Genomic DNA, 15,683 nt, shown 5'->3' with positions numbered 1-15,683 from the left:
AAATTTAATCAGAAATTCTTAAAGCTGTAAGTGTCCCTAGAGAAAAACCCTGGAAGGTGATGTGACTTGCTGAATTTCACAATGAATGGAATGGTGTATCTTTTTTTTGTTGTTGTTGTTGTTTTTTTTTTTTTTTTTTTTTTTTTTGTCTTTTTGCTATTTCTTTGGGCCGCTCCCGCGGCATATGGAGGTTCCCAGGCTAGGGGTCCAATCGGAGCTGTAGCCACTGGCCTACGCCAGAGCCACAGCAACGCGGGATCCGAGCCGCGTCTGCAACCTACACCACAGCTCACGGCAACGCCGGATCGTTAACCCACTGAGCAAGGGCAGGGACCGAACCCACAACCTCATGGTTCCTAGTCAGATTCGTTAACCACTGCGCCACGACGGGAACTCCGGAATGGTGTATCTTTTACTTGAATCAAAAACATGTGTGCTAGGCCATTGCTCTTTACATGTTTGTGTGTGTGTGTGAGTGTTACTGATGATGAGCTGGAACCGGTGAAGCAATTTATGTAATCTCATTCTCAGGCCACATATTTGGCACATTCATTGCCCTTTTATAGGCATTAGCATTAAGTAGTTTTAGAGTTTGGAGAGGCAAAAAGAGCTTCTCAATATATGTCAGAACTTTAAGGGGTGGAAAATCAACTGTTGTCGGTGTTTCACGTGGCTATTCTACAACCACAGGTCTGTTCTTCATGTTTGTGAGTCTGCTTTTGCTTTGTAGATAGGTTCATCTGAGCCATATTTTAGATTTCACATATAAGTGATATCATGTGGCTATTGTGAATAGTTCTGTAATGAACATAGAGGTGCAGGTATCTTTTTGAATACAAGTTTTTTCTGGGTATATGCCCAGGAGTGGGATTGCTGGATCATAGGTAGTTCTCTATTTAATTTTCTGAGGAACCTCCATACTGTTTTCCATAATGGTTGTACCCAGTTTACATTTCCACTAGCAGTATAAGGGTTCCCTTCTCTCCACTCCTCTCCAACATTTGTTATTTGTGGACTTTTTAGTGATAGCCATTCTGATCAGCGTGAGGTGGCACCTCATTGTAGTTTTGATTTGCATTTCTCTAATAGTGATGTTGAATATTTTTTCATGGGCTGTGTACCATTTTTAGAAAGTACTTAACTGTCACCAAAATATTTTCAAATTTTATAAGACAGAAACTACTAGAAATTGTTAATAGATATTTTCCTAATTTATAAACGGGAAGCCATGTACTACTATTGCTTTTATCTTCCTAACCTAGAAAGGTTCCTTTGAATTGAGATTTATATTAGATTTGCATGTATTCAATGTAGAGGGAAAATAATGACCTTGGATATGACACTGTGCTCCCTGTTTTCCCCACTTTCAATGTATTTGTTAATTGAGTGTAGAAATCTATATTTAAAACTTAAAATGATTTTTATACTTTTCTATGTCACTTGTTAACTGTCACTCGTTTTAAATGTCATTACATCTTCTGTAATAGGTTTCTATGTCACTTGTTAACTGTCACTCATTTTAAATGTCATTACATCTTCTATAATAGGTTTTAAAAATGCCTTTTAATTTGGTTGTGATGATTGTTATACATCTATAAATGTATAATGTATAAAATTTATTAAGTAATTAAGAAAAATTAAATCTGAGAAAAATAAAAATGCCTTTTAAAATTAATGAATTTTATGGAGTTCCTATTGTGCAGCAGAAGAAATGAACCTGACTAGTATCCCTTAGGACGCGGGTTTGATCCCTGCCCTTGCTCAGTGGGTTAAGGATCTGGCGCTGCTGTGAGCTGTGGTGTAGGTCACAGATGCAGCTTGGATCCTGCTTTGCTGTGGCTGTGGTGTAGGCTGGCAGCTCTAATTCTGGTTTGACCCCTAGCCTGGGAACCTCCATATGCCCTGAGTGTGGCCCTAAGAAGCAAAAAAAAATTTTTTAAATAAAAATTAATGAATTTTATTTTGTTTGAAACTTTCAGTAAACTCTATAAATAGCACTCTACCATGAATCAGAGCACATGTAACTTGAAAGATTATATATTCTACTTTCCTCTAAATTTCCTAGAATGAACGTTTTAAGAATTAAATGAGCTAATAGCCTATACCAAATAAATTTTATTTTTATGAAATTTTCAAGTTCGGGTGATTTTGTACAAATATTCATGTAAAGATTGTTGAAAGATGCTTGTATAGATTGTGATTTTCTTTTTAAAATATGGAAAAAGAGATGAGAGATTTCTAGGTTTTAAGTTTTTATTTTAGGTTTTATGTTGAGGCTGAGTATTGTTAATAACTTAGTATATGTTTATATACATGGCTCTTATATTCTAAAAAATGGTAACCCCTCCTTAGTTCCCTGTGCTTAGATTACCTTTATTTTTGTTAAATTGATTTGTGTTCATGTACTTATAATTTACCCTTTCTTTCCATTATATTATACATATATAAAACAAAATCATAATTGTGTTAAAAGTTATGTTAGTGATTTACACTTTTAATTGAAAATAGACAACTGTATTCCTCAATGCCATCACCACCTTTAAAAGTTTTTTCTCAGAGTTCCTGTCATGGCTCAGTGGTTAACAGATCCGACTAGGAACCATGAGGTTGCGGCTTTGATCCCTGGCCTTGCTCAGTGTGTTAAGAATCCAGCGTTGCCATGAGCTGTGGTGTAGGTTGCAGACAGGGCTCCAATCCTGCATTGCTGTGGCTGTGGCTTAGCTGGTGGCTACAGCTCTGATTCAACCCCTAGCCTGGGAATCTCCATATGCTGCAGGAGTGGCCCTAGAAATGGCAAAAAGACAAAAAAAAAAAAAGTTTTTTCTCAAAAGATAGTAATCAAGTCAGTTTATTCATTAGCTTTTCTTTTTTTGCTTTTTAGGGCCACACCTGTGCGGCATATGGAGATTCCCAGGTTAGGGGTCGAATCGGAGCTATAGCTGCCTGCCTGTGCCATAGCCACAGCAATGCCAGATCCGAGCCACGTCTGTAACCTGCACCACAGCTCACTGCAATGCCAGATCCTTAACCCACTGAGCAAGGCCAGGGATCAAACTTGATACTTCATGGTTCCTAGTTGAATTTGTTTCTCCTGCGTCACAATAGGAACTCCTTCACCAGCTTCTTTATTGTACATGTGTGGGTGATTAGCATAGTGAATTATGGTATACTTTTTTGCTCTCCCATTTCCCAGCATCTTTATGAATAGACTCTTTGTCTTCTATCTGGTATGTTCCTAAAGGGGTGAATTAATTTTAGTGCTAATTTAAGAAAAACAGCATTGAAAAAAAAATGTTTGTTTAAAAATAACAATCCAGGAGTTCCCATTTGGCTTAGTGGGTTAAGAACCCTACATTGTGTCCTTGAGGATACAGGTTAGATCCCTGGCCTTGCTCAGTGGATTAAGGATCTAGCGTTGACACAAGCTGCTACATAGTTCCCAGGCATAGCTCTGATCTGATATTGCTGTGGCTATGACATAGGCCTGCAGCCTCAGCTCCTATTAGACCCCTACCTAGCCCAGGAACTTCCATATGCTGCTGGTGCGAACATTAAAAAAAAAAAAAAAAATATATATATATATATATATATACACATACACACACATACATACATATATATGAAGTATATGTCATATATATGTATGTATATATATGTATACATGTATATATGTATATATGTATAAGTATATATGTATATATGTATATATATGTATATATGTATATGTATATATGTGTATATGTATATATGTATGTGTATATGTATACATATGTATATATGTATACATATATATGTATATATACATATATATACACACACATACATACATATATATGAAGTATATGTCATATATATGAAGTATATATGAAGTATATGCCATATATATATGTCATATATATATATGAAGTATATGAAGTATATTATATTATAAATATAATATATATAATATATATCACTTAATCCAAGGAAAGGTATAAACCATTTTTGATTATCTGCTGTGTTTGTTATCTGTCTCACTGGTATACTAAATTAACAATGTTTCTCAAGGTCAGTTACTGTTACTCTAGTACTAGGTAACTTAATAAAATTTGTAGTCACCTTTTTCGTGGGTTAAATGTGGTATTTTACGTCATTCTTGTAAGACTATAGTTATTTCTAATAATCAAATTTTTAAGTGCTTTTATATGCAAACAGAAACTCCTCTGGCACATACCAGAGGTATTTGTAACTAAAAAGAAGAATGTGGAGAAGTCAAAAAGGGTTCAGAAGGAACCAGGAAATGGCCCAACTGCTCTTTTAAATGCAAGAAAAACCATTCTGAATTCCTAATGTATTATTGTGTCCAGGATGAGAAATTGCATGATATACCTGTTGTCAGACTCATCTCAGATTTAACTGGATTTTTAAAAATTTCTTTTAAGCACTTGGTACTGTTAAACTTTGGAACATAAAGTACCTCAAATAATACTGTTCAAGGGCTTAGGTAGATTTGATGCACCTTGGATCTTGTGGAAGGGAATGCTAAATATAATAGTAATTCAATGAACAAAATTTCAGTATAAATAAATCTAGTCTCTGTGATAATGTTGTCTTTCATTAGTCATTAAATTGATCTTGACTAAAAAGCATTTATTTAATGCATTTATGTAATGTGTTTTTTATAAGGTCAAAAGAAATAGACTGGCAACCTTATTTTACTACACGCATCGTAGATGATTTTGGCACACACCTAAGAGTATTCAGAAAGGCTCAACAGAAGATAACAGAGAAAGATGATCAAGTGAAAGGTAGTGTCTTTATTCCATTTGAAAATTAGGATTTTAAAATCTGTTTTTCTTTGTCATTCTGTATATCTGGAGTTATTTCTTCTTTGTCCAGGTACAGCAGAAGATCTTATAGATACCTTCTTTGAAGTTGAAGTAGAAATGGAGAAGGACGTTTGCCGTGATCTAGTGTGCACCTCTCCCAAAGATGAAGAAGGTTTTCTTTTCAATTTAACTCTTTTGAGAATAGTCACTGTTCAAGTTGGTTAGAAACAAGTTAGCAGAACTAGTGAACAAATAGAAGGGTAAAATCTAAGGGTGAAATTATTCTTAGAACAGGCAGTATAGTAAAACACTGTTACTATTCATTTTATTTTATTTTTTTAACTCTTAAAAATAGTTTCCAGGTTCTTTTTTTTTTTTTTTTTTTTTGTCTTTTTGCCTTTTCTAGGGCTGCTCCCACGGCATATGGAGATTCCCAGGCTAGGAGTCAAATTGGAGCTGTAGCCACTGGCCTATGCCAGAGCCACAGCAACACGGGTTCTGAGCCACGTCTGCGACCTACACCACAGCTCACGGCAACGCCAGATCCTTAACCCACTGAGCAAGGCCAGGGGTTGAACCTGCAACCTCATGGTTGCTAGTCGGATTCGTTAACCACTGCGCTGCGACGGGAACTCCGGTTCTTTTTTGTTTTTAAAGGTCATCTATAAAATTTAAAGATAGCATTTACAGAGTACCTCTCTTGTTACCTTTTAAAATATAGCAAGCCCAAACATTTTATAATTGTCAGGTTACTTGTTATTTATAACTTATTAGTAATTTATTAGTCATTTATCTTCCTCTTGAATTTATTAATTTTTCAAGAGAGCTCCTGCTAACCCTAAAATATTTTCTAAGGGAATGATTATAATAATTTCAAATAAAATTTATAGAGTTGAATGGGCTTGTCTTTTCTTTGTTGAGAGAGTAAACCAGATAAGCTTTACCTGAGGATGTTGCCTTTTCCTAATTTTACAACAACTAAGAATCTGTGCTACTTGGCACATTTTTTTGATTAACAAGATCAGCTATGTAATTATGTTCCCAGGATGTGTCAGCCTATGAACAACTACGGAAAAGTGTTTCTAGTTGTGGAAATTGTCAGATTTTTAAAATGTGCCCAGCTTTTTTTATTTCTTTGTCTTCTTTCCTCTTTTCCCTTATTTTCTTCTTTCCTTTTTATATTTATTGTGTAATTAAGTTTTTAATTGCTGCTTCATTAGCACTAGTCTGAAATAACTAAATTTAAGAAATAAAGATGTGTAGTCCTTTTATGTAAATCAAGCCCTAATTAATAAGTAAAATAGAAGAGCATGTTCATCTTGTTATTCCCTGCTAGAATAGTGGAGTTTCTTTCTTGAAAAAGGAATTAGTATATTTTTAAATGCGCTGGTAACTATTAACTATGCAAAAGTAATGTGTGGTAGAAGTGTAGAATATGTGGTACAACTAAAATTTTGTTGGGGAAAACACTTGTAATTGAAGTTTCTCAACAATTCAAAATGTGGGGTAGAACAGAACAGAATAAAAAATATTTGATTAATGAATAGTTGCTGTTTGGAGAATAATGAAGGAATTTTTAATGAATATAGTTTAATTACTAAGATAATAAGCAATGTAATCAGGAGACTGCTTATTTCTATTGTTTTTTTTTTTTTTTTTTTTTTTTTTTTTTTGTCTTTTTGCCTTTTCTAGGGCTGCTCCTTCGGCATATGGAGGTTCCCAGGCTAGGGGTCTAATCAGAGCTGTGGCCGCCAGCCTACACCAGAGCCACAGCAGCAAGGGATCCGAGCTGCATCTGCAACGTACACCACAGCTCACAGCAACGCTGGATCCTTAACCCATTGAGCAAGGCTAGGGATCGAACCTGCAATCTTATGGTTCCTAGTTGGATTTGTTAACCACTGGGCCACATTGGGAACTCCGCTTATTTCTACTGTTATTTGTGTTTTATATCAAGAATAGGTGGGGACTTCATATTTTCTAATGTTATTATAGCTACTTTTTTATTTCTAGGATTCCTAAGGGATTTATGTGAGGTCTTATTATATTTATTGCTACCTCCTGGAGATTTTCAGAACAAGACCATGCGATACTTTGTCAGGGTAAGTTTAAACTCATATCAAATAAATGGCTATAAAGCAGTTTAGAGTAGTAATTGTCAAAATTTTTGGTTCCAAGATGCTGTTATACTCTTAAAAATTATTGAGAACCCCAAAGAGCTTCTGTTTATTTTTATCTGGCAATATTTACCACATTATAAATTAAAACTAAGAAATTACGGAATACAGGAATACACAAGCACTCATTGCATTGATGATATCACAGCATCATGTTCCTTTCTCAAGGAGCAGCATTGTGTTCGGAATTTTATATTATGCTATTGATTTGAGAAGTATATAAGATTAAATTTGCTTTTGTGTTTTGAAATTTTTGTCCAGGAAATCATTGCACGAGGAATTCTTCTTCCATTAATAAATCAACTCAGTGATCCTGATTATATTAATCAATATATCATATGGATGGTATGTATTTTCTAAAATTACAACTCTTGTTTTCTTTTTTTTTGCCTTTTTAGGGCCATACCGCGGCATATGGAGATTCCCAGGCTAGGGGTCTAATTGGAGCTGTTGCTGCCGGCCTACGCCAGAGCCACAGCAATGCCAGATCCGAGCCACGTCTGCGACCTACACCACAGCTCATGGCAATGCCGGATCCTTAATCCAGTGAGCGAGGCCAGGGATTGAACCCTCAACCTCATGGTTCCTAGTTGGATTTGTTTCTGCTGCTCCACGACAGGAACTCCACAACTCTTTTTTTTAAAAATACTTTATTAAAGTGTACAAATATGATTTGGAAGTCAGGATGATGAGGCAATAATTTATTAAAGAAGTTAAGTAAAATTATATCTAATTTTTGTATTTCCAGTATTACTGTTTGCTAATACGTTGAATGTACCAGCCAGCTTCTCTTTAAGAAAGTTCATTGATAGGATAATCTTCCCTGCAATTTTGGTGCTGTTACTACTTATTTAAATTGGAAAAAGGATATTTTATTGCCTGTGTATATAGATGATGAGCACTGAAAAAAGGATATTTTATTGCCTGTGTGTATAGATGATGAGCATTTTTAAAAACTGCTATTTGATTTTAACTACAACTTGTGATTTGAACTACTTAAATAGTACTTTACTCTTCATATTAAATAGTGGAGGAAAATACGGAGAAAAGAACCTAGATTGAGAATGAGATCTGTGTTCTAAATCTCTCTAAGTTGCTTTGTATGTCTATAAGTTAGATAATTCATAGTTTTCTCATCCATCAGGCATATCAAAGAGTTAGTAGTTATTAAGTTTACTAGCTCTGATTTTTTTCTTTTCTCACTTTGTATCTCTTCTGGTTATACATGCTTTTCATCAGTAAATTCATAGTTGAGGAAGAGTTGTAAGTAAGCTATTGCTGGAATTACTTTGGTAGGTGTTTCTAGGTCTAGCGTTTATTTCCTTGAATCTGGAATTTCTTCCCCTCAGTCTCTTCTGTTCACTCAGTCTAGCTTTCCTAGGAAGGAACCACTTGATTGTTTTTTGTTTTATCATATTCATTATCAGACTTGCTATTTTTTAAAAAATAAATTTATTGGAGTATGATTGACTATAATGTTATGTTAGTTTCAGGGATATAGAAAATGATTTAGTTATGCATTTACATATATTCATTCTTTTTTCCCATATAAGTTATTACAGAATATTGAGTAGATTGCCCTGTGCTATAGAGTATGTCTTTGTTAATTATCTATTTTATATACAGTAGTGTGTATATGTTAGACCCATTCTTCCAATTTACCCCTCCCCCCAGTGGTGTCCCCTGTGGTAACCCAAAGTTTGATTTTGAGATCTATGAGTTTGTTTCTCTTTTATAAATAAGTTCTTTTGTATCATTTTTTATTAGATTCCACATATAAGTGATATCATATGATATTTGTCTTTCTTTTGTCAGCCTTCACTTAGCATGATAATCATGTTGCCACAAATGACATTATTTCATTTGTTTTTATGGACTTGCTATTTTTATTATTGTTGTTACTGTTGCATTGTTTGTCCCTCCAACCAGATTGTGGGTTTCTTCCAGGCAGAAATTGTCTTAGCATTGTATTCCTGGAGCCTTTCATGGAAGCTCTTTTCCTTTCCTTTGTCAGCTTCTTTAGAGTCCTGCTAGGCTCTACCAAGAGCTTTAAAATTGTGTACATTCACTTTATTAAAATTAAAAAAAATACATATCCTTTGGTTAGGAATTTTACTCCTAAAATTTATTGTAAAGTGATAAGAAGCAAGTGTGCAACACTCTGTATTTAAGGCCATTAGTGGCAGTGTTGTTTATAATACTAAAAAATTGAAAGCAATTTAAATGTTTTACACAGATGGATAGTCTAGCTATATTGATACAGTAGAGTACTGTGCAGCCATTAAAAATAATAGTAGAGAGTTCCCTTCATGGCTCAGTGGTTAATGAACCTGACTAGGATCCATGAATGTGAGATGGATCCCTGGCCTCACTCAGTGGGTTAAAGATCCGGTGTTGCCGTGAGCTGTGGTGTAGGTCACAGACGCGGCTCGGATCCTGCATTGCTATGGCTGAGGTATTGGCTGGCAACTGTAGCTTTGATTCGAGCCCTAGCCTGGGAACTTCCATATGCTGCAGGTGTGGCCCTAAAACAAAACAAAACAAAAAAGTAGTGTATCTTTACGAATATGAAAAGATATTTATATTTTTTATGTGAAAAGGATAACTAAAAATGTCATGTGTGTGGAAATCTAATCCTTTAACAATAAATATTTAAATAATTATATATTTTTGAATGACTGTAATTCTAATAGGATATATACTGACTGAATTGTTAATAGATGGGATCATGAAAGTTTTAATTTTTCTCTTTTATTTGTATATTTTACTTACACGGAGTATTGGTTATGTAACAAAAAGTAATTTTCTAAGTAGGAAAACGGGTAAAATTTAAAAACATTTAAGAGTAAAATTGCATTGTAACACACAAAAATGGATATTGTATACTAACTTTAAATAACTGGGGTACAATACTGTATAATCTTTTAACTATAGTGCAGAAATGGATGCATGTTTACCAGAATGTTATAATTATCTCTCACTCTTGGGATTAGGAATTATTTTTTATTCATATTTGTATTTTTCTTTTGCTGAGCTTATGTTAATTAGTTAATTAGCTTATGTTAATTAGTTATATGATAAAAACATTTTGGGCAGACTTAACACATACTCAGAGAATTCAGGCAGCTAAGTTTTTACTTGTTTTCCCCATAGGTAGGCTCATATTATTATTGTGTATGATGGTTGGGTCTTTTTGTTATTTTAATGAACAGGAATTGATCTGTTGTACTTTGCTATAAAATATGAGAAAAATCAGAAACGGTAAAAACATCAAAAGATCTTTGGGCTGCTTTGTTGTCTGGTTTTACACTCAATATTTGTATGGAAAATCCTTTATGTATAGGTATTTATTATTAATAATGAATATTAAATTTGGTTCAGTTCTTACTCTTTCATGCAGGTAACTTTCATATTAATGGTATCTAATTGTATAGTTTATTTCTATTTGAAAGGAAAAGTTTAGAGCAGTGTAGTAGTAACATATATTCTCTCTATATTAAGTGTTCATGTTACCCAACAATAGTTTTAAGCTATTAAGTCATTTCTAAAAACAGTATGGATATATTTGCCTTTCTCATCTCAAAATGTATATTTTATTTCTTTTTAAGACAAACTAGTTAATGTTAAGTCATGTCTCTGACTGTGGAATAGGTTACCTAATTGGTTCACATTGTTTATCCCCCCTGGAGCAGATAAGTGAACAGCTATTTAGTTGTTTCTTAAAGTTTTCTTTGAAAAAAATAGGTCTTTGTTAACCTACTTCTTTTCTCTTATTATTGAAGTAAAATTTTTATAAAGTGAGAGAAAAAGCTAAATAGTCTTCCAAAGTTGTGTTATAATTTTGTGTTTCCACACACACTGAGAGTTTGGTCTCTCCACATTCCGATTGACATTTGGCATTATCATTTTGTTGCAGTTAACTTGCATATCCTTGATGACTAATGATTTTGAGCACTTTTTCATGTGTTCATTGGCCATTTGTTCTGTAGTTCTGGACTTAAAACAGTCCCGAATACCTTGACTCCCTTTTGAGAATGGACAGTATCCTAAGCTGGCTGCCTCTTTATATCCCCTTACTGTTTTACTTAGCTCAAATTTTATTGGCAGTCATAGTATGATTAGTTCCTTCACAGCATCCTGAACTCTCTTTCTCTCTGTCACTCTATTATTTTCTTAGTGAAACCACACTCTGTTTAAGTCCAATTTAACCTTTTACTCCATAACAATTTAAAGAGCAAGTGGCTGGAGAAAAGATAAAATAACAGTTATTCATGTCATCACAGTGATTCTGTTAAATGTAGGTCAGAGAATGCCACTCCTCTGTTTAAAACTCTCCAGGAACTTTTCATTTCATTCAGAGTGAAAGCCAAAACATATACTAAACCCTACCGTATTTGCCCTTCCTTACCACTGTTCTCCATTACTATTCTACATTCCTTTGGTTTAGCTCTAGCCATCATGGCTTCCTGGCTATCAACAGACATTCTGAACATGCTCTGTACTTGCTAGTGTGCTGTATATTTCACTTACTTTGTTAATAGTCTATGAGAATTTAAATGCTGTGATATAGAGATTTTCATTGTGTCCTGTTATAAATACTGAGTATGTAGAAAGATATGCCTGGCCCAGGGTAGGCACTCAAGATTCTGTTTTCCCTTAAGTGAGTCCCCCTTCCATCTATTTTTTAAACTTTATTTTCAGATCCGTGATTCTAATTGCAATTATGAGGCCTTTATGAACATTATTAAATTGAGTGACAATATTGGAGAGCTAGAAGCAGTCAGAGATAAAGCAGCAGAAGAATTACAGTATCTCCGATCTCTAGATACAGCTGGTGATGGTAAGTAATTTATTTAAGTATAAGAATGTTTTACTTCTTTAATGATTATAATCTCTTCAAATGAAACTTTACCTAATGTCATTTTATGCTATTAGTTGATTTTACCTTAACTAAATTTGCCTCTTATTATGCTGGTATGTGCTGAGTATAAGGTACAATAATTTTCTGAATGTGAGACTGTTATTATTGCAATTATCTCTAAAGTAAAGATAATTCCAGTGGTTTAATTTTAATTAATTTCACTATAAAATTTCTGATTATTCCATTAAAGTAATTTCTCTATTCATTGGTTATTATGTAAAATTACAGTAAGTGCATGTTTAAAGTATTTCAAAGTAACATGGCCACTTTTTACTTCATAATCAATTTGTTTATTTTTAGATATCAACACTATCAAAAATCAAATCAATAGCTTATTATTTGTAAAAAAAGTATGTGACTCAAGAATACAACGGTTGCAGTCAGGCAAAGTAAGTACTTTTGAATTAATATTTAGTTATAAATACTTTATATTGATTAAAATGTCTAGTGAATGATTAGAGGTGGAATATTAACCAGTGTGGCACTCTACAAAACAACTTTTAGGAAAAAATTTCTCTTATACGATATAGTGTAAGTATTTGTTAAAACAAACCAAAGAGATTAAAATGATACATGAAAAATACTGAAACAGTTAAAGATTTTATTTCTAAATTCATTTATCTACTCATGTATTATTTTTTTATTCAAAATTCAGTTTCTATTGAATTTTTTTTTTTTTTTTTTTTTGTCTTTTGTCTTTTTGTCTTTTGTTGTTGTTGTTGTTGCTATTTCTTGGGCCGCTCCCGCGGCATATGGAGGTTCCCAGGCTAGGGGTTGAATCGGAGCTGTAGCCACCGGCTTATGCCAGAGCCACAGCAACGCAGGATCCGAGCCGCGTCTGCAACCTACACCACAGCTCACGGCAACGCCGGATCGTTAACCCACTGAGCAAGGGCAGGGACCGAACCCGCAACCTCATGGTTCCTAGTCGGATTCGTTAACCACTGCGCCATGATGGGAACTCCTCTATTGAATTTTGTACATTGGTTACCATTTTAGATGGACTTGATAGACAAATCTCTCTCATGGAGCTTCAATTTTAGTTGCAGAATCAGAAAATAAACCAGTAAATAAATTGATATATAATGTAAAAATAAGTAAAATGTGAAAAAAGTAATAACTAAAGCAAAGTAAAGTCATAGAGAATATCTGGGAGTGTTTTAGATAGATGTTGAGAGGTTTGATGACATTGAGCATAGAGAGATCTGCATAATATTCGAGAGTCATGTGAATTTAAAATTTTTTTTATTTTTAAGAATCTTTTCAGGCAAAGGTTAGAATACATGCAAAGGCCCTGAAATAGAAAATTGTCTGTTGAGTTAGAGGACATCGTTGTGGCTGGGATAGGGTGGATGAGAGGGGTTTGTGGTAGGAATAAAATTGGAGAGAAACCTTGGAGGTTAGAACATAAATAATTTTACCTGCCTTAGTAAGATTTTTTTGATATTCTGATGGTGATAGGAATCCATCAGAGATTTGCCCTGGTGAGTGACATGATCTGACTTGTAAGTTAAAGTGATTACATTGGCTCTTTGTGATGAATAGATTGTGGTGGAGTGGTGGGGGCAAGAATGAAAACTGATAGGTGATTTACAAGACTCTTGTTTTAGTTCAGTAAGAGCTGTACATAGAGGTTGGGAGAAGTAATTAGAGACTAGATATAGTGCTAACAGGATTTGTTAATGAATTAAATATGGGATGATAAAGAAAAAAGGACTCAAGTTTCCATCATGGTGCAGCTGAAACGAATCTGACTAGTAACCATGAGGATGCAGGTTCAATCCCTGGCCTTGCTCAGTGGGTTAAGGATCTGGTATTGCCATGAGCTGTGGTGTAAGTCGCAGACATGGATCGGCTCTGGTGTTGCTGTGGCTATGGTGTAGGCCGTCAGGTGTAGCTTCAATTTGACCCCAAGCCTGGGAACTTCCATATGCTGTAGGTGCAGCCCTAAAAAGCAGAAAAATGGAAAAAAGAAAGGAAGAAAAAAAGAAAGAAAGAAAGAAAGAGAGAGAAAAGGAAGAAGTGGGACCAGGTATCAGATATGTCAAAGGCTACTAATAAGTTGAGTAATATTAAGAATTAGAATTGACTATTGGGTTTGCCTATAGGGGGATTACTGGTGATTAATGATAGCATTTTGGTGGAATGGTGGAGAGAAACCCTGATTGAAGTCAGTCCAGTAGAAAATGGGAAGAATGAGTTAGAAACTGATTATAGATAGCTATTTGTTTGCTTTTGTAAAGGAAAGCAGAAATTCGGGGCTTTAAAACGGGAAAAAAAACCCATTTTTACTACCTTTAGTTTTTAGTGTAGTCACCTTTTTCATGCTTGTTTTCTATTGGAAATTTGTGACTCTCTTGTAATTTTGTAGTGTACTTAAATTCCTTAAGGAATGGAAGACTTATTTTTAAAAATCTTGAGTTTAGTATGCTAGTTTAATTATTACTTGAGACCCACATTTGTCATACATGTGTGTGCGGGTGTGTCTGTATGTCCTTGTTTCAAGTAACTATTTTAAATTGAGTTTATATACCCATGTAAACTCTGAATGGAAGAATAATATGATCTCATTGTGCTTAGTATTTCTTTATGTAGTTTCCTTATGTAGATATTAGATTAATGATCTTTAAGCATCGTTATTTAAAGTCTACTTACCTAAACACTTTAGGATATTGCCTGTTAAAATTTAGATACCCTGTTTGGAAGCCCATCAATTCTTATCATTTTGAATATCAAGCTTTACTTTTTAATAGCTCAATCATAGGTTTTCCTTCAGAAGAAAACTCAGAATCTTCACAGAGATGTAGTTTTTTTAACCAAGCCCCTCATCTTAAAATCTTAAGAGACTCTTTATTCTTTTTAATACAAACAGAGTTATAGCGAATACTTTTCCCCATCCTGTATCCATAGAGATGCTGCTGGGCAGGATAAAGAGGTGATAAAATTTGAGGAAGGAAGACTAAGATAGGAGAAATCACGTGTTGGTACTAGATTGCTTTACGCCACACATTTTAAGTCAGTGATCTGTTATTATTAAGTACTTACATGAAGAGGAAATAAATAATAAATACAGAGGAAGTATTTTTCTCCTTTTTTCAAATAGTCTTCCTTTCCTTTATGTGCCACTTATGCCTAATTTAGTATCTGACCCTGAATAAAGCAGCCTATGTAACTTTCAGAAAACTTGCATCTTTTTATAAAATAGTGGGTTGTGATATAAGAATTTGGGAATAGAGAGAAGCTGGTGAAAATTGTTCCCAGAAGCTCAGGGTTTTTTTGAAAAGGGCAGTAGTGAGGGTTTACTAATTTTACCTTGTGAGTAAATAGATGAAATAATAACCTACATTCACTTGTATTTGTAGGAAATAAATACTGTGAAACTTGCAGCAAACTTTGGGAAACTTTGCACAGTCCCCCTGGACAGCATTCTTGTAGACAATGTTGCACTACAATTTTTTATGGGTAGGTAAATCTATTTTATAAAAATAATAATAAACCTTGACATTTTTAATTATTATAAATATTAAATTTTAAGTACTTGATATTAGGCATCCCATATATATCTGTCCTCTTCCCCTCATTGTCTGAAATGTTCCTTTTTCTTTGGAAATCATAGGGGTGTGAGATTTATATTCAAGGAAAAAATGCTTGTTATAATTCATGTGCATTTGCTAACATGTGCATTTGCTAACCTTTTAAATAAACCCCAGGAGATTCTACTTGATTTTAAAAAATTATTTGAGAAGGAGTACTTTATCAGAAATACATATGTAACCT

The 15,683-nt window shown here is 34.1% G+C and overlaps 1 protein-coding gene across 6 annotated transcripts in view; it reads left to right on the top strand.

Moving 5' to 3' along the window:
* Positions 1-15,683, top strand: part of SNX13 (sorting nexin 13) — a 124,896-nt gene that overhangs the window by 63,233 nt on the left and 45,980 nt on the right. For all 6 annotated transcript variants that reach the window (XR_014815924.1, XR_014815923.1, XM_003357459.6 and 3 more), the window contains exons 6-12: positions 4,666-4,787; positions 4,879-4,980; positions 6,822-6,910; positions 7,247-7,330; positions 11,687-11,825; positions 12,207-12,295; positions 15,269-15,368. Coding sequence is in view for 4 of the 6 variants with exons in the window: in XM_003357459.6 (XP_003357507.5) it covers positions 4,666-4,787; positions 4,879-4,980; positions 6,822-6,910; positions 7,247-7,330; positions 11,687-11,825; positions 12,207-12,295; positions 15,269-15,368 (725 nt within the window). In the remaining 2 variants the exon portion in view is untranslated. The remainder of the gene's footprint in view (positions 1-4,665; positions 4,788-4,878; positions 4,981-6,821; positions 6,911-7,246; positions 7,331-11,686; positions 11,826-12,206; positions 12,296-15,268; positions 15,369-15,683) is intronic.

Source organism: Sus scrofa, chromosome 9, assembly GCF_054392235.1.
Source record: "Sus scrofa isolate SSC_HxYL_T2T_F1_AM1 chromosome 9, Sscrofa_HxYL_maternal_Yorkshire_Landrace_v2.0, whole genome shotgun sequence".
NCBI classification, from domain to species: domain Eukaryota; kingdom Metazoa; phylum Chordata; class Mammalia; order Artiodactyla; family Suidae; genus Sus; species Sus scrofa.
The sequence above is the reverse complement of the archived record's forward strand: the minus strand, read 5'-3'. Positions and strand labels throughout refer to the sequence as shown.